At 38.3% G+C, this 19,924-nt stretch overlaps 1 protein-coding gene across 9 annotated transcripts in view; it reads right to left on the reverse strand.

Annotated features, from left to right (window-relative positions):
- The window catches only part of shank3a (SH3 and multiple ankyrin repeat domains 3a), a 190,491-nt gene that overhangs the window by 70,440 nt on the left and 100,127 nt on the right, over window positions 1-19,924 (reverse strand). For all 9 annotated transcript variants that reach the window (XR_008908896.1, XM_056766774.1, XM_056766773.1 and 6 more), the window contains 6 exons: window positions 19,212-19,363; window positions 17,636-17,803; window positions 14,489-14,605; window positions 10,187-10,264; window positions 8,846-8,912; window positions 5,399-5,741 (listed from right to left, as the gene is read on the reverse strand). Coding sequence is in view for 8 of the 9 variants with exons in the window: in XM_056766774.1 (XP_056622752.1) it covers window positions 5,399-5,741; window positions 8,846-8,912; window positions 10,187-10,264; window positions 14,489-14,605; window positions 17,636-17,803; window positions 19,212-19,363 (925 nt within the window). In the remaining variant the exon portion in view is untranslated. The remainder of the gene's footprint in view (window positions 1-5,398; window positions 5,742-8,845; window positions 8,913-10,186; window positions 10,265-14,488; window positions 14,606-17,635; window positions 17,804-19,211; window positions 19,364-19,924) is intronic.

Below are 19,924 nucleotides of genomic sequence, written 5' to 3' on the forward strand. Positions count from 1 at the left end.
CTAAAATTCTAGATGCAAATATTCTAAAGTCTGTAATCGTGTTTCTAAGATATTTCTGTAGAGCAGAATGAAACCAATTCAACCCTAATAAAACACACACGCACAGTTGACATACATGACCCCTTACAACTCACACCGTGACTCACACACGCCACCAGCTTCTTTCAATCGACCAGACTAAACCCCCAATGGCATAGAGTGTCTTGTTGAAGGGTGTAACAAAGTGATATATTGTCTTTGTACCTCCTCTCTTGAGCGTCCTCTGGGCTTCCTCCTTGGACACCAAATATACTTGGGTAACCCTGGCAACAGCCATCATGGAGAGATAAATTGAAAGCAACTGTCTTGTTTCACCAGGTGCCAATGTCAACTCAACAATGAATCAGACGGCTCCTTTCCCCCCTCTCTCTCTCTCTCTCTCTCTCTCTTTCTCTCTGTAATAGCAGCTAGAGGGAAATGACTGATGGCTTGATCCAAAGTTTTAGACTCAAATCTTCCATAAGAAGACACATTTAAAAGTCGAACTGATGCACATTCATTTCATTCAACTTCAATATATGACATGAGCTGTCATATGTAAACCAAATTACATCTGGATATTAAAGGATTAAATCATGCAATGCTCTTCTTACAAATACATTAACCAGACAATTTACCATTTTTTTTCAAAGCCGAAGCCCTTTTGAACTTGCATGCGGTGTTTGGCGGGTATTCATTTTGGACCCTGTGTGCGACTGTCAGTATGCTATTCATATAACTGTTATGTTCAGTGCATGGCCATGACATACACAAACCAAATCAACAGAAACACTGTGTGTAGGTAAAAACACTTCAGTACTGGTACAGGTTTATAAGCAGTGGAGACTGCACACCGGAGTTATTCAGGTGAGATGATTCTCATTGCCGGAGGGGAATCTATTTTAGTATCTCTGTGACAGCTTCCTTACTGTAGCACACAGTACAACTAAGGTCACAATAAAGAAATGATAATGTCACTGTCTCTGCTATACCACTACAACAGCTCCAATGTGACTTTTCTGCATTTTTAGCCCAGCTTTGAAGTCAGAAGTATAGCGGCAGCATCCAACAAAGCGTTTCCTGTGAAGTGTCAGGTAAAGAAAGCCACTGTCTTCCCTTAACAACAACAATGACATTGAAAAAAAGTGTATTTGGAGAAAAATATGACCCCACGAAATCCCACGATACGTGTTATCTTGAAAGGCAAAATTGTTGCTTAGACCTATCAGTACAAGCGCCCAAGAGACTATGACAGAATAATGCTTTGGAATCAATTATCATCATACAAACAGATATTTGCATAAGTGCACCATGGTAAAATGGTCTCTGTGGACAGAATAAGATGAAAGAATAAAGTGAGTTATGCCATATCTCTCTTATCTCTCTATCTCACACCTTCTAGGGGTTAATTGAGTGTAATAGAGCGAGTGTGAAGCTTCTACATCTATAGAGAATAAACGTGTGTTTACTGGGTCATTCAATCCTCCCAGCAATTTCTGAGACCGCAATCAACTAAAATGACTTTTTTCTCTCAGTTCTTCTCTATTGCTTGCCTTATTTCTTTACTTTTTCATTCCTTTAGAAATTTGTGCAATGACAAAGTCAATTGGTTTTAACTGTGCTATAAGAGGAAGAACTGTAAGACTGTTTCATCTTAAAAACGGACAAGAACATGTTCATGTCATACTGCAAAACCAAAAGAAAAATTAAAGATACTCATTCATATTCAAGGAAAACGCCCATTTGGTGATCATTGAGATATCTTTTCATGACAAACTCATTTACGTTTCATCGTTTTTTGAGGATTCAAATAATCCTACAACAAAAATACTCTTAATATCATAATAAAGGCTTGCATTGTCTTTATATATATATATATATATTTTTATTTCATAACAAATACATCATAATAATTTTCATAACAAATGCTTGAAGAGGTATAAGGTGTAATAGTTATTTTATTTTAATATATATATATATTTTTATTTAGTTAATTAAAATACATATTTGTATTAATTATAACATTATTTATAATACGAATAATATTATTTAAACATATCACTTTTTTATAAAACCAAGATATATATACAGTATATATTAGAGTTATATTATATTATAGAATTAAAGCTGAAAAGAAGTTATTATTAAATTATTTTCATAACACTATAAAGAGTCACAAAAGAGAATCTGATATATTTTCCTGAAAATAATGTCACAATTTAAATAAACAAATACACAAATGAAGTATAAATAAGCTTCACTTTTAAGCAAAATACCTGTATATTCCGTATTTCTATATTTTGATTTTGGGGTGATCCAGACTGACAACTTTTGTGACATGCACCGATACGGGCAAAGCTTGAGAGGTAACGCCAAGCTAGAAATGGAACGAACTAAAAATGCCAATAAATGTCGAGACTACAATAAGCCAATGAGAGTTCACAGGATAATATTGACCTCAACGGCCACATCTGCCAACATCCAATAGAAAATCAGCAGCTTAACTCATTCAATCTTAGCTCTTCCTTCCATTGGTGAGTGTCAAGGGAGTGGCAGGTCTGGATGTCCGTAGGGTGGAATCCATCACGGAAAGCTTTACACCGAGAGAGAGGTGCTTTAGAGTGACATCTCATTTACCTGCCCTTGCACAAACAAAATGGATTCCCTTTTTTCATCAATAAATCACTTAATGCCCTTCCTTCACTCTCTAAACGGAACTCATAAATCGGGAAAATAACGTAACAGTAGAAATGAGGTAAGATCTACATTTTGGTCTCTTGTCTGGAAGAAAGACACATCAATGATGAGTGATGATTTTTCTGGAGCCTTCAGTCACGACGGCCTACTTGTGGCACATTTTAAATCATGTTTTATCTGATCGTATTCACAAAAAGGTAAACTCACACTTCATTTCACATTGCCTTGTAACAAGTTATCTTCAAGTTTACAAGAATGAAAATACTAAATTAATAAACATCTCATTAACCAATTAAATGCTGTACAAGTCATTACCACTCATGTTTGCCGTCCTTGCAATTTGCTTCTATTTTTCTCTTGCCCTCTGAACACTTGGTGACCTGTGCGCTCTGAATCCACTTAGAGAATGTTTGGAACAACGTGTCACGGCCTCACATCTGATGCTGAACAAGAAGTGGCCGTCCGGTGCTGATCACATAACTACAGCACTAATTACACACTCTCCTGGTCACCACGGTAACCTCGGGGCGTGACAGGTGGACACAGCTAGAAGAACGACAATGACCAGGGAGAGCAAGCAAGAGAGCGATAGAGAGAGAGAGAGAAGGGATGACTGTAGAGGAATTGACCCCAAGGACAGAAGCTCTGGCTTAATTCCTGCTTGTGTCATCAACTTCTGCATATTTATAACAAACACAGCTACACGCATAAAGCACACACTTACACAAACACAGGTGTCAGTGCGTCTGATTATTAGGGGACCAGGATGTCAGGAGATACTGACAGATGGACAACTAGGACAAAACACAGCAAATGCACCTCAGGACCACCACGAGAAAGAAGAGTGAAACAGACCCTCAAGTGTTGTTTGGAAAATATAAACACTCCAACACATCCAATTTATCAAACAAAGTGAACTAATCAAAATGTTAAACTTTATCTTGTCCATCATACTGCAATATGGTTCCAGGGTGATTTTTTGGTAACTTGAAATATACAAGTTTCGCTCATTTTATCATCTCCCCCATCACATCGTTTAAGCACCAGAAACATACTCAAAGATGGTGGTTCTTAAATGGTTTTGCTTCATGACCCTGAATTTACATTGGACATCGATTAGAGAGCCAGCACAGCACCAAATGTATCCGTGTAATACTTATTTTATCATCTTGTCATCTTTTGAAGCCAACTAATAAAATCATGGGAGCATTTTATGCACGACGCTAATAGAACAGCTTTTTTTTGGGTCGTCACCGAGGAGAACGTCATTTGGGGTAATGGATAAAAATTAGGAATAGTTCATAGAAGTCACTGAAACAAAAATGAAACATTTGTGTGCGGAAGAACCAATGGGATTCAAAGTTGTCAGTGTGAGCTTTTTTACATTTTATTCCACTACTGTATTAAAAAGATAAAAAATTGCATTTTCTCTGTATCATTTTACTTCACAAGTCATTTAATAACCAACTGGGGTCATTTGGAGTACTTTAATAAAGGATGGATGTCCTTTTTGAAGCTTCAACAATATTTGAGTCCTATATATGATAGTATGACAAATATTCATCCGTGTTAAAATAAATTAGAAAGTTAACTATATATATATATATATGAAGAGTTTGGTTCCAAAATAAGAAAACTCTATTGGATTTTTTTGCAAAAAACATGTTTTTTTATTGTGCTTTCCAATAAATTTCAATCAAACTGCAGTTGGTTTGTTTTGAAGTCATAATAATAATAACAAAGACAAAATTTTGAAAAAAATGTATATCTTCTTATATATGTTGGCAGGAGGGTAAGTAAATTATGCGACATTTTTACATTCTGGTGAACTATTTCTTTAAATAGACTGTTTCAGCGGCAACAACATAAACAAACGTTTTGTGGCCCAAACTTAACTTCCGGTAGACCCCAACAAGGAAAAACGGTTGAGTAGTTTTAATTTAATACAGTTAATATAAAATATAAATTAAATGTAAAATAAATGAATAGCCAGAAAGATAAAAAAGATCGGAAGTAAACGTCAGGCAAGGCACGTGCATCCGTTTAAACAGCCTATAAAAGTGGATTACTGTTTGCTATGTGATGTGCGGTGATAATAAACATGAGACTATATTTCAGATGAGCATTTAAGACAGCAGAAAAATTGCAGCTGCTACACAAGACGGCACAGTTATTAACAGTCTATTCTATGTCTCCAGTGTCAAAAATGAGCTGATTACTGCTGTAACACAAACACCCACTGCCCACAAAACTCTTCTGTAAAATATTATTTAGATCAGAAACAACACTAAGAGATTGAATCACACATTGAACTACGTGAATGTAGTTGTTTTTGTGTATTTTGAAGAGACACGCCATTATAAAGTCCTACGTCTAGCTATCTCTTAAAACCTGTCAATCTTCTCCCTGCGGTAAATGTACAATATGAGATTCAGAGCAATATTGAGATGAAATTCAATAAGGCCTGTTTGAGATCCAGGCAGACCACAGTCGATTCCTGTTGCCTGGGCTCTGTGGCGGTGAAAGAAAGAAAAGCTTCTCAACTGAATATATATTAAACATTTGAGTATTGTGATTTAAAAGCATTGTTTAAATGTGACTTGATGGTCCTAGTGTGGAATTATTATTTGAGATTGGCAGAGGGATCTGAATGATTCAATCTGAAGAACTTTGGGATGCTCACCTGAGGCATCCACGACTGTGGGAGTGGGTGAGGGGGGCGTGCCAGCGTACCCCATGCGTGCCGGACTCCTCCCCGACGCGCTGGAGGGAGGGCGAGCGAGAGTGGGAGGAGAGAGAGCTGGCCGTGCTATGCAGGCTGCAGTCGGCCGCCGCCTCGATCCCGGTGTGCGCAAGAGGCGGCAGGCTCCTCAGAGACGGCACGGGCGAGTGGGCGGGGCCGACGTCCGCAACGTTGTTCAGATTGTTGTCAGAGGCGGAGCGAGGCAGCAGGCGTGATGATGTCAGAGTCTCGCCTCCGGTTGCACGCCGGCGATTTGTGTAGGAGGGCGTTTCCCTGAAAGGCACTGGAAATAAGGACAGCAGGTGTCAACAAAAGGGCACATCGAACAAGAGAGCCGTATGTGACAAAGTGTCAGGTAGAATTATCATAATTTGTAAATGAAGGGTACAGAAATCTCATTGGGCATTCAGAGAGGTAAACAAAAGACGGACTTGAATAACAAAGCACCTCATCTATAATTCATAATCAAAACACACTCCTCTTGACCGCAGAAACACCGGCCGTTTGCTTGAGACATCAGCGGTCACATCTAAATAGATGCTCGTGCCATTAAACTTCTCTGTTAGGATGCTTGATGATTTTTTATTTGACATGTTGATGTCTGTCATCAAGAAAGAGGAAGTTTTGGTAACAAATAGTCTGTACAATGAAAGATGAGTCATCAAAATGTTTGGTTTGTTTTCCCGGAAATTGCAATGCACACATTTGCTTAAAACAAAGGTTCAGGAGAACATGGGAATATAAATGTCCTCCCAATTTCATTTACAATAGTGCCAAACAAAAAGGATGTCCGAAGGTCATTTTTGCACAATATTTGCCTATAATGACCCCTCAGGCTCAATTACACCAGGTGTGTGGTACAATATAAAATATACAGTACATGTTTTGTTGACCCTCTCTTTTCTACAGAAGTCACTCTTCTGGATTTGTGCATGTGCATTTGTTCCGTTGAACACAACAGAAGATATTTCGAAGAATGTAGGAAAGCAATCAGTTCTGGGGCACTTTTGACTACAATTGTACGTCTTTATACTATGGTAGTCAATGGTGGCCAAGAACTGTTTGGTAACAACCGTTCATCCAAATATCATTCTCTGCGTTTATCAGAACAATGAAATGTATGCAGATTTGGAACAACTCGAGGGTGAGCAAATGATTACGTAATTTTTATTTTCTGGTGAACTGTCCCTTTAAATAGCAAGAACCCAACAAAAATGACACATAAGTTTATATGTTTAAATGAGCTCACATTACCTTTCGAAGTGAAACAATTAGTACGGACCATCAACACTAGATGGCAATATCTCGCCTCTCCTGAATGCAGATAAAACTATGTCCCACTACTGTTTCAAAGCATTAATGCCGTTAAAAATGCATGATGCAATGCATATCAGGGTCAAAAGAGTTGACATGTCTCAATGCTACCCATATTTAATGACACCGAGACGAGCAGATTAAAAGAGGACTGTCATTCTGACATGTGGCGAGGTGTCAGTCTCATAGCCGATTCTCTCTGATCTCTAATGTAAATTAAGTATTGATCAAACCGCTGTACAGAACATCCACCTGTCACCTGATCAGATACTGACAGCTCTTAGCCAATCAGTAAACAGGATCAGCTTACTGTTTATCAGTCAAATTAACTTGTTTAGACACAAAAATATCAACAGACATCCTTTTTTCTATTCCCTCAAATCTGTCTTACATAGTGCCTGAGGTTTGCATAGTTTCACATTAAAGGGACCAAAGTCTTCCAAAAATGAAAAATCTGTCATCATTTACTCACCTTCAGGTTGATTCAAATCTGTATACATTTCTTTGTTCCAATGAACACCGAGAAAGATATTTGGAAGAACATTAGCAATATTCAGTCCTGGGACATCATCCAATACAATAATTTTTGTTCTGTTGAACACATAATGAGATATTTGAAGAATTTAGGAAAACAAAGAGTCCCTGGGCACCTTTGACAACCATTTAATTCTTCCTACATTTGTAGTCAATGATGTCAAGGAACTGAAAATGACCGACATTCTTCCAAATATCTTTCTCTGTGTTCATCAGAACAAAGTAATTTATACCGGTATTAAATAACATGAGCGTATGTAAATGATGACAGAATTTAAATGTATGGATGAACTATCCCTTGAGAGGAAAAAGTCAAATAAATGGTTCTGTTTGTTTGGGAAGTGCAAATACTGGGCTCTGTCCAAGTGGCTGCTTGTTTAAAGGAGTAGCGTACTTTCAAAATAAATGAAGTGCAGCTTCAAAGGGCTACCAGACGAAGAATAAGGGTCTTTTCTAATGAAGGGATCGGTCAATAAAATAATAAAAAAATGATATGCTTTATACACAGAAATGCTTACCTTGCTCTGTTCTGCGATGCGCATTAATGATTTTACAAAATACGTAATAACGTTAAAAAAAGTCACGCTTAAAGTAAGCGGAAGTACCGAGTCAGTGTTTACAAGTCATGAACGCGCATCGCAGAACAGAGCAAGGCGAGCATTTGTGTTCATAAAGCATATACATTTTTTTTATTAAAAAAATCGTATGGTATCGTTTGAAGTTGCACTGAAACTATAATTTTGACCTTCAACCGTTTGGAGTCCATAGAAGTCCACTATATGGAGAACAATCCTGGAATGTTTTCATCAAAAACATTAATTTCTTTTCGACTAAAGAAAAAAAAAAACATAAACATCTTGGATGACACGGGGTGAGTAAATTATTATGAAAATGTATTTTGATATTGAACTACTCCTTTAAATCTCGCTCTTCTGCCCATCCATTCAAAACAAAAAGGCTGACTGTCCAATCCTATAAGGTGCCACTCTTTTTTCCCTCTCACTGACTTGTGGGAAGGAAATGAGAGCAAGGAGAAAGAACCAAAAATGGAGGCACACATATCGACACGGAAAAAGTGTGAGAATGTCCATTTCTTGTTTTATGAACGGCTTTTTGAAATGCTGGTCTTGTTTCTTTGTGTGTTTCATCCTTCATCGAGGTCACACCGTTCTGATGAGATACCAGAGCCTGTGGCTACAGTACCATTGGCTTAAATCAAACTCCCAACACCTGCTGAGCCTCTGGGATTAACCCGGATCCGTCGCCATGACAATGGTACTCCACGCTAATGGGTACGATCCATTACATTGGCCCAACAACCAATTCTCCACCAGAACGGCGCGTGGAATGAGCCGTCAACGCAAGCGAGAGGAGTGATGAGTGACTCCCATTCGGCCAAATTCGTGGCAGACTCGCAAACGGACGCAAAAAATACCGCACTCATTTCTGGTGGCCGTCTGCTTGGTTGCGGGAATTCGTTAACACGAGGGATCGTTTTGACTTGCTAGATTCTGAAAGTCAGGTATATGAGCCACTTACCAACATCTGATACTTTGTGAGTCTTTACAATTTCTGCCAGGTCAAAATTTCCAGCTATTATAGCCACCTACCGAGAGAGAAAGAAAGAACAGAAGAAAATTCTGTTATTTACCTCCCAACTCCAGACAAACATGAAACCAGAGTCACGATACATTTACATTTATGCATATGGCAGACGCTTTTATCAAAAGAGACTTACATTGCTTTATCCTATACATTTTACATAGGTATTTGCAATCCCCTGGGATCGAACCCACAACCTTGCATTGTTAACGCAATGCTCTTACCGCTGAGCTACAGGAAAGCTGTAATACTGCATGCCGTTTACATTAAGAGATTAAGGCAAAAAAATCAAAGCATACAATATGACCGGTCAGCTGGTCATTACATCCAGACAGGGTCATAGGGTCTCGTATCACCTTGAAGAAGTTTATTTTGTGATAATGACCGTCTGACTGAACATTATTCACACTTTATTATGTGGCTTGTTTTGATGGATCATTATCACACCATGGTTCATATGTTAATACAATACTGTCTAATGTCAATACTGTCCCGTTGCCATATTAAATGACCATATTTTTAATAAATGTTCCCATATGAAAATGTACTATGATTTATCTATTGCAACCCAATAATGATGTTTAATATTCATAACGCTCCTAATGTGTGTAAATATGAGGACTAATGAACTATTCCACAATAAAAGCTGAATCAAAGCAGATCTCTAATGTTTTCTATGCTGGATTATGCAGCGGCATCAATTTAACATTTCATCCAGAACATATAAAATAACTTTGATCTGTGTCAATTTATATAAATTGAAATTGTTGCTATGCTGTAAAACTTAAAAAAAATCTTACTTAAAAAGCAAGTTTGCATGTAAATTGGGGAGGATAAACTAGTCTTATCTTCTCTGAGGGCAGGATTTGATTTTGAGGTAAAATAATTGGGGAAGCCTCTGACTTTGTTCAAACAAGGACTGAACCCACATTTACATGTCATCCCAACTATTAATTAGCATGTCAAAGGTAGCGATTTTATGGTAGTCTGTATTACAAAACGCCCCAATCGAAAAGCAAAGTATGCACTTATAATGCAAAGTACAAGTGCACAAGTTGGGATGCAGAGTCCTTGATGACATCAGAGCCCCAGAGCAAACTTAAGAGACGCAACATTAACAATTGGATTGTTTGCAGTCTGGAACCGTGATTGCTCTTTGCCACGAGCAAAAGAAAGTTTGCTTTGCAGGGCTGTAAAAGTGAGCGTGACTTAAATAAGCTCTGTGGATTCTTCCACATTGTTTGATCTAAGAGAAAGCCAGAGGTCTTGTGCTCTTACCTGGAAGGCAGTTTGGCTGTTGTAGTTCTTTATCTCTTTATTCGCCCCTCTGAACAGCAACACTCTTGCACAGCTATCCTAGAGAGAGAAAGCATTTATTACACGCAACTAGTAAAGATAGTAAAGATTTTGGTAAACATTTTGGTAAACAATGTGTTTGTGTTCCCCATGAGGACACAACTTTATAAATCATACAGAATAACTTTTTTAAAAATCTTAAAGTGCGGAAAGTTTTGTGTGTACGATCTTTAGGTTTAGGGGTTCGGTTAGGGCTGTGGTTCTCAAACTTTTTTGGCTTAAGTACCCGTTTTATGATTTTTTCAAGCCATGTACCCCTTGACCAGATAACGACATTTTACTTTAAAATACAGTGAAATGAGAGTCAACCCGTTATTATATCGAAATGTATTAATTTATTTTTTATGCATCTTTGTGTAGTCCTATTTTCATATGAAAATACTATTATCATATTTTATTGATTGACATTATTTATTCCTAAATGTCAGTTACTCTCACGTACCCCCTGCAGTACCCCTGCAGTTCCCGTTTGAAAACCACTGGGTTAGGGGATCAAATATACAGTTTGTAAAGTATACCACTCATTATGCCCATGGACTGTCCCCACAGAGATAGTAAAACATACATGTGTGTGTGTGTGTGTGTATGTGTGTGTGTGTGCCTGTGCGTTTTACAACAACATAAATGACCAAACTGGTGTTCTGATGGGACCAATTAGCTCGCCAGCTTACATGTAAGTCTGAAATCCGACAGAAAAACAGAGAGAGAGAGAGAGAGAGAGAGAGAGAGAGAGAGATACTAGTATAGTGCAGCTCTAATGGCAGGGTCTCTCCACACGCACCTGAGACTGAGCGTTTAGAAGGTCAGAACAGTATCTGTCTATCTCTCTTTCTACTCTGACAGATTTGACAGCCCAAACACACACACACACACACACACTTGTACTGTAATCTTCATAACACCGGCATGACTCAGCTGAGACTGCTGTCCTACTTTTCTCACATCGCAGCGTCTCTTGGCCCACTAACACACCTTTAGTGGAACCAATCTACTAACATTTAATTACATCTCTCTCTCAGTTTCTGTTTGTCTATCAGGTTTTTAACTTAATTAATTTATATTTTTCTAAATAGATAAATAATCCAATGTGATGACTGAACCAGGAACAATATCAGCCGCAATTGTATTAGTTGCAAGGCCTTTTGGGAGACCGTAGCCAAGGGTGCACAAGGGTGGACAGAGAGGAAGGGCATAGGCTACTCTGTTTAGTAATGAATAAATGGGTAGTACGACACAATGTTATCAAACAAATCCACTACATATTAAGAGTTTTGTTCTGTGTGTGTTTAATGTTATGGCTCTGTGCAAAATCAATACGTAATTTCGACTACAGACTGAATTAACAGAGCCATGATGGAGCTTCCACATCAAACTCTTCTGTATCTCAAGCGCGCGCTCGACCTATGTGCTCATCCTCGCTATCGATCTGTTCAAAGGACACATAAACGTTTAAGTATACCGTATTAACGCTGATGCCAAGCAACATAACACGGTCAAAAACAGAAGAGTTATCAGTGCCAACCTGATCCTGAAGAAACGGCCATAGAAACACTTCCATGGTACAATAAATGTGGCCTTGCATGCCTAAGTGATGCCAGTCTGCTGGACTGCAGAGTCACATGACATCTAGTGGTGAAACTCTATAAGAACAGATTGTGACTATCAATATAAAATCCGGTTCACTTTGCGGTTTAATCCATCTGGAATCTTTGCCACCTAGACGGAAAAAATACTGTCTGAAGGATGAGCAAGTCCTCCGACCACGGCTTTGTTTTATGTGCCGGGGAAATTGTAAATGAATAATAACACAATATCATATCCGCATGCATAAAACACACGAATCATTCCATAATAGCACAATAGTGATTGTAAATAAATTTTTTACAAATCTCACATAAATCTCATCAGATGGTTTTCATTTCTGTTCTTATGAACCCACCATCATGTTCACGTCAGGCAGTCTTCTCATTCTCTATCACCTTCTCCTCAACGTTTTGTCACTACTTCACACCTTATCCGACACATTGTCTCTCTCCATCACAGCTCAGATGGTTTTCTTTCAGTAATGTGTCTCTGCTTAGACGCATGTGTCCTCACAGAGTCCCTTTCTGGAATCGATCCACTCTATTATCTCCTCTGAGCCCCTCTAAACATCAACAGAGAGCCCTTAAAGCTCAATATCACAGCTGAGCACAGACACACACATTTACTTACATCTGAAGGATTAATATCAAAGACACGTAACCACGTAAATTGAAGGGAAAAAAATAAACATTTTGACCATTTCAAGGTGGAATATTGGACCGTCTAGGTAAACTTGATATACAAAATAGTCTTTGGACTATTTTCTAATCGTTCTGGGATTACATAAATCATGGTTTTGCACAAACCTGTCAAGTTTGTGTAACTACTTAAGCAAAACTGAACTACAAACCAACCCTAAAATACAACCTTTGGCATTTTGAGTGGTATATAAAAATATATTTGTTATGTTATGCCCCCTTTCCCATCTGAGGACATCCAAAGTGGTTTGTGACAGATGTAGCTAACTTCTCTAGCCATCAGATCAGACAGACACGCACATTCCTTTGCTGTATTGTGTCGTGTTTTCTCTTTGTGTCAGCAGATCTTTCCTGTCTGTCACACAACTACGCTGTCAGAAATAATTGTCGTGTACAGTGTGTTTTTGTGTCACCACTGAGATCAGAGGGTTTAACAAACATGTATCCAAATCTTGAGAAATTAAATTACACAATATTTGCACATAAACCAAGATACAATGTGCAACTCTATATGACAAAAGACATCTTAATCTTAAAACAACTATAGGATGGAATGGTCTATCGGTATATAATTTAATAATAATTTGTTACAGTTATATTGCGCATGTCTTACTCATGCTTGTATAGGTTTGCTAAGGACCCAGATTTAAATTCACACCACTCATTCATTCATTCAAAACATAATTGTCAGTCTTTCATCTCTTCTGTGATAGCATTTGAGGTCAACAGCTTTTAAACAATCCTGTTCAATGTTCAAAGATCGCATTTTGGTTTTGGATGTTCCTACAAAATTCACTTGGCTTAAAAACACATTGTGCACATGATGTTTCTCGTGTTCTTATGTTTGTGTTGTTAGTGATCTGTTTGTAACTGACTTCACTAAGACTGGATTCTTCATAAGTGAGGGTCAGCTGCAGTTTAATCTTATTACACTGACCTGAATAAAGATACACAGAACACTATAACACAAGTTTATCTTGTTAACTGAGTACATACAATAGTCTGTCTGTCTGTCGATCGATTCACCCAGCACAGAGAAATAGGGTTGCTTTCAGTTTTCCTAAAGTCATTCTGAAATTTTCTTCGCTGTCTGCGTTTGTGCGTTTGTGCGTTTGTGCGTTTGTGCGTGTGCTTTGTGAGTGCTATTAAAGGAGTCATATGACACGGCTAAAATGAATATTATCGATTGTTTTATATGTATTGCAATGTGTATACATGATTTAAGATTAAAAAAACGCTGTATTTCCACAAACCATAGATGTTTGTGTCTCCTCTTTGCCCCGCCTCTCTGAAACGCATCGCTCTGAAAAGCAAGGTCTGCTATGATTGGCCAGTTAACCAGTGAGTAGTGATTGGTCGAATACTGCAAGCGTGTGACGGAAATGCAACGCATCTTACAATATTTGGAACATCAGGTTCCTCTTCAATTGTACTGACAGGTACGCCCACCTTACTTGCGTATACATTAGGGCGGTCTTAGTCGACTAACTGACGTAGATTTGTGGGGGTGTGGTTACACGAGGTGTTTCAGGCAGGTCTGGGTGAGCCTTTGCTTCTTGATAGAAATGCCTCTTTTGTTCGGACACTTTAATTTGAGCAATTTTACGTGTCTCATACATGCATGGGTAACCTATAACACATCAAAGACACAGAAAAACACGTTTTCGCGCTATATGACCCCTTTAATACTTCCTAAGAGAAGAATCCAAACGCATAAGAGACACACATCTGAGGATTACTTCACTTTTTGTTTGTTTGACTGCGTCAACATTCAACCTTCCTGCTTTGTTTTACACTCATTAACTCTGAAGCTGACAATAACACTGTAAATGATAGAAATGACTAGTGCTAGTATGCATACGGATGTTTTTTGTCTGATTGAAGAGATGTGACAGTATGATCGAGTGTCCTTGTGGTTACAGCCAGCTAAGATGTGTGTTACCTGGTTGTAGAGAGCACACACATGCAGGGCAGTGTTTCCGGAAGCGTTTTGAGCGCTCATATCTGCTCCATAAAACAGCAGGTGTTCCAGATGCTGCACATGTCCATGACGACAAGCCTAGCCGTAGACACACACATAAAAACTTTGCATTAATGTCATTGGTTTTGTTTTTTCCTTTCACATCTATTTGTAATCTCGATGCATGAAATCACATTAATGAGCAGCACACACACACATCTCTCTCTCTCACACACACATTCGAACGTTCTCGGTTTTTGAAATGAGAAAGAGCTGAATTGTTTGTCTTTGTTTGGTGTTATCAATGTCACTTTCCTTTCCACCATAATTCAAAACATGTCCTCTTTGCATACTAATGACTGCAGGATGTAGAAAAACGGTTTGAAGCCGTCTGTCTGAAAGAGAGAGAGAGCGAGAAAGATGCATATGCCCACACTCCTTATTGTGGACTTTGTGAACGTGTGCAATGCATTTTTGCCATGAAAGAAAAGTGCAAAGTTGCAGATAATATGACAGAGATGAGATGTCTTGGAAGGCACCGTAGTGTATGTTCGAAAAGGGTTGTTACATTTAAAACTTTAAATGAGAAAAAGAGAAAGGACATAAAGTGTAAAGTTCAACACATATACATCCATACAGACACGCACACAAACCGACAGATGTGAAAGAATGATTAAACATACTCAGACGGGGTTGCCATAGGTTCTCTTTAGATAGAGGTCGGCTCAGACAGATGGATGAGAACATTAGAGAAAGGGAGACACACACACACAAAAGCCGTACAAACTGCTCTCTCTCTATCTCTCTCTCTCTCTCTGCCATACTGTATAATGTTTGTGTATGTGCATGTTTGTTGGATATTGGTGACAAAGTTTAATAACATGTCGGTCACATTTTTTGCCCTGATCTCTTTCGAGAATGAGCCGCAGGTTGTAGACTATAAACATACAGCAGCATTACAGCTGTGTATAAACACACACACTCCTATCTGACCAATCAGCTCCATCCTCCCTCAGGGCATCTTTGCCTCCATCCATCATGTTCCAGATGTCACACACTCTCTCTCAGCTGTTTTTCATAAACAGAACAGATAACGTAATCTCTCCTCTTTCCACTGTCTCTTGCGGAGCAGAAACAAAAGAAACTACATTTGCATTTCAAGAACAGAATTTCATGCTTGCAGGGCGACGAAGGAATACTTTAAAAGTTTCTGATGAAACGATTAAGAGAAGTTGGGAAAAGCCTGCAGCATCAGTGACAGACAGGAAGGGACCATTTGGCCCTAATATTTTGGTAAGTGACTAATATTTTGTATAATGATTTGTTAAACCTTTGTACGACTGCCACAAATCAATAGCTTTTCATCATGAGTGACAGTAACTGTTGATGATGCAATCAAGTTGAGCACTGATGTAATGCAACGAAGGCCAATGACTGTGAGAAGCGGTAAAGACCTAGGGGTGGCCTTTTCTCAATTCTAAGAACGCAAAGAATGGACTTGTGCCCTCGCGGTGACCGGTCTTGCAAAGCAGCCTCGGAAGAACGAACACTTAAACGGAAGCACCGCACTGACTTTAGGACTTCAAGCAAGTTCGGTACACAAGCCTGAATTCAGTGCATTCTTGATATCAAGAACACATCCGGGTACTCTGCGTTCTGTGTTCTTGGGTTCTTGAGTATTGGAACCGGACTTTGACGGTTATTGATGAAGTAGGGGAGGGTGTCGCCAAAATTCAGAATCCGGACCGAAAGATGCATCCGTCGAGACCACAAGTTTTTTGGCACATCAAGGGCTGCTCAGCAGCATTTTGGGTCCTACGGCGCCACGGACTGAATGCGCAGTTGCGTACTGACTGTTGTTGCTACGTGCAGACATCGTCCAGATAGCCGAGAGCGGCACGCCGACAGGTGTAACTGTTAGTGATTGAAAAACGTTAGAAACGTTGATGCTTTGAGCTTGAATGTGTCGAAAGATACGCATTTGTTCTTCCTGCGTCAACTTGTACGGGGCCAGTTTGTCTCATTTGCTCAGAGTCTGTTGCGATGGCAAAAGTGGAAAACTCATACGCCATTATAAAACTAATGTTAGACGTAAGTTATACACTTTGAAGAAACTTACCCGCAGCAGTCCGAGGTATAAGCCGACGGAAAATAAATTAGCTCAAAGCCAAGTATGTTTCCAAAGGATGTCCAGTTACAACTTGATGGTGCTATTTGTTAATATGATACGAAGGGACATGTTTATCCATATGAGAACATAATAAATTTAGTTCAATAAAAATATTTTCTATGCTCATTTCTTTGGTCTGCAAAAACTATCAATTGATGTTTTTAGGTATTTAATTGCCCGGACCTCGGTTTCTAAGATGTTTATTTACTATTTTCTGGACCTCAAGAAGTTTTAGTGGAAGACCCCTGGAGTAGAACAAGAACACAAGGCTGAGAACGCATATTGAGAAAAGATCACACTATAGTGCGGTGAGAACACAAAAAAATATCAAACCCCTATCAGTTTAGGCAGAAAAAAGCCCTAATATCATTTTTAGGACCGTTTTCCAGCGTTTTTTGACCCGTTCAATTTAACAGGCTGTTATTGCTACTGTACCTTTAAAATCAACATGAAAACAAAACATTTAGTGCACCTGACTTATTTAAGTCCCTATTTCACGTCCCTTGTCTTATTGTGCATAATTCATACGTGCACGATATTCAGAAGAAAATAAATCTCTTTACAATCTTTCATTAAAATATAATAACTGGCTTCACCCCAGAGACAACTTTCTCTGTCTGCCAAGAGTATACAAGCACTGTTTTCTTATTCAAGTCTGGGTCTATTTTGGCACTGAAACTCCACTTCTTTCATTGTTTTTCTTTTTTAAATAAACGGTTTCTTTCTGAATGATATCACATTTCTAATGGCATTCCCGTTCACAGATTTTATATGTGCATGTGTTATGATTGGCTATCCTAAAGACAAAGTTCAAATAGTCATTCGTCAGGTAGTTATTGCTCACTGAATGAGAATCATGTAGAGAATATGTGGGGATCTTTTGGAAAACCATGAAAGTATTGTTTGATTCTGAAAAATCTTGCATTGTAATTAAACTCATTTTGTCTATTGTGTGTTACCTGGTGTATCTCCTGCCAGCCGTTCTCGTCCATACAGCCCACCTGAGCGTGGTCATGCAGCAGGAGCTCACAGCAGTACGGGTCGCCCCCCACCATAGAGCTGTGATACAGAGGAGTAAGACCACGACTATCTTTGTAGTCCGGAGAGGCACCCAGATCCAGCAGCGTCTGGCAACAAACATACATGGACACACATAATAATATATTTTTTCATATAGTATAAATCTTCTAATGTGTATATACCAATATATTTTAATATACATCTTCTAATATACGGTTAACCTAATATAAACCCCTTAATTTTTTATTTATTTTGATAAGCATTTCTAGATGCATTGTGGTCATTTCAGTCCAGTGTCTGTTGAATTTCAACAGCAACAGAAAGTCTTCCAACAGCAATGTGAAAGACTGACACTATGACACATGAAAACCGTGCAAAAATTGAGGTCATTACATTAAAATGTATATTTTGAACCTTTCCTAAATGTACAAATATTACTGTTGTATCTGTAAATTGAGAAAAACTGAAAAGAATTTTGAAATGGTCTCTTAATGTTTTCCTTGGCTGTATATACATCTTACATCTCAACATCCTTAAAACAAAAATAATCTGGGATCTATAGGTGGAGAGTTACTTTGTTAAAGAAAAATACATCCTAATTTAGGTTTATACTTTTTTCCCCATAGGTAAATTTATTGCTTTAGGCACAAAGCATTTATTACTCAAAGCATAAATTAACCAAAACATTTTATTAGACAAGTGTTTTTAATACAATTAAAGCACGTTTTTTAATTATATAAAATACTGAACATTTTCATATACTGTATACAATGTAAGTATAATGTAGATACAGTCTTATGCCACCATTAGATTTTAGCAATGGGGTTTAAGCACCATTTAATTATAATTAACTATCATTTTTATATTATTATAATTAATCCAGAGCATACAGGATATGTAAAAAAAAACCAGGCCATTTAAAAAAAGAAAAAACTGTTTCTATAGGCTATACAATATTGTATTAAGTGTGAACTCATTACACTTGAACAAAAGCACCTAAATGGAAAACTAATTTCTTTAATCTAATGACTTCAAGTAAAATCAACCCAAATAAGTTAAGAAAGTGCCATGTTAGGTTTTCTTTATACTTTTGCACCATACTTTAATGTATATCCTTTGAAGTATTTAACCAGCTTTAATTCCAAATTCATCCTGTTTATGTCCATCGCCTATTGATAAACACACCATCGCTACATAAAAAGACACTTCTATGTTTTCACATTTGGACGTCTGATGAGTAACATTCTGTAGTAAACACAGTTTGTGAACGAGTCCTCCACCTCAGAAGAAAGACCTACAGATCATTACAAACACGCCAAGCTTTCATACAACTCTCTGTCAGTGAATGCTTTTCATCTTTGTGCCACTCTGTGACTCATGTCTGGACACACAAACACACACACTGAAGGACGGCTCGCATCACACACACCTCTGTTGTCTCTTTCAAGTATGTATGAGATGTCAATGTTCCCTGCCATTGTAGGCACAATGAGTGCGCGTGTATTTGTTACTCACAATAAGTGCCGTGTGGTTCTTGGTGCGGACGGCCTGGTGAAGTGCTGTAATGCCATCTCTGGTCCTGAAGTCCAGGTGAGCTCCTCCATTCTTCAGAACCTTGATGAGATCTGCACAACCTTCCAGCTGCGCCGCCATGGTGAACGGACATTCTGCCAAACACGGAAGAAAACACAATCCGGTTTTTGTGTCTTTCAAGGCAAGCCTGTATTATTTGTGGAGCATTTTCGCAGCACATACTGTTTCAAAGCAGCTGCAGAATGTTACGTTGTACTGTCTTAAAGCCTTCAGCAAACAAGCCAAAGGCATCAATGCAAAAGGAAATAAATCCCAACAATACAGGCTTCAAAAATATGGAATAAAGTTGATGGACTACATTTTTTCACAATACAATGTTTATTCTGCTGTATGGACAAGAGTGAACGCCAACTTAAAAAAAAGTGTTTTGTGCATCACAGAAGAAAGAAAGGGTTTGAAACCACATATTTCTTTTAATTTAAATTTTGGGGTGAACTATCCCTTTAGGTCTTTCATCCTTACAAAGGTCAATGATATGTGAAGTGTGGTGTAATTATTCAGCTCTGTATTTCTGGACAGGCCTACACCAATGTGAGGTGCTCAACAACCAAAGGGTCATCATGCTTTTATCTATAACATTTACACGTGTGTATACAAACACAAACTCTTCCATTCCTGTCCATAAATGTGGTTAG

The sequence above is a fragment of the Triplophysa dalaica genome, chromosome 14 (assembly GCF_015846415.1).
Source record: "Triplophysa dalaica isolate WHDGS20190420 chromosome 14, ASM1584641v1, whole genome shotgun sequence".
In the NCBI taxonomy this organism is placed as follows: Eukaryota; Metazoa; Chordata; class Actinopteri; order Cypriniformes; family Nemacheilidae; genus Triplophysa; species Triplophysa dalaica.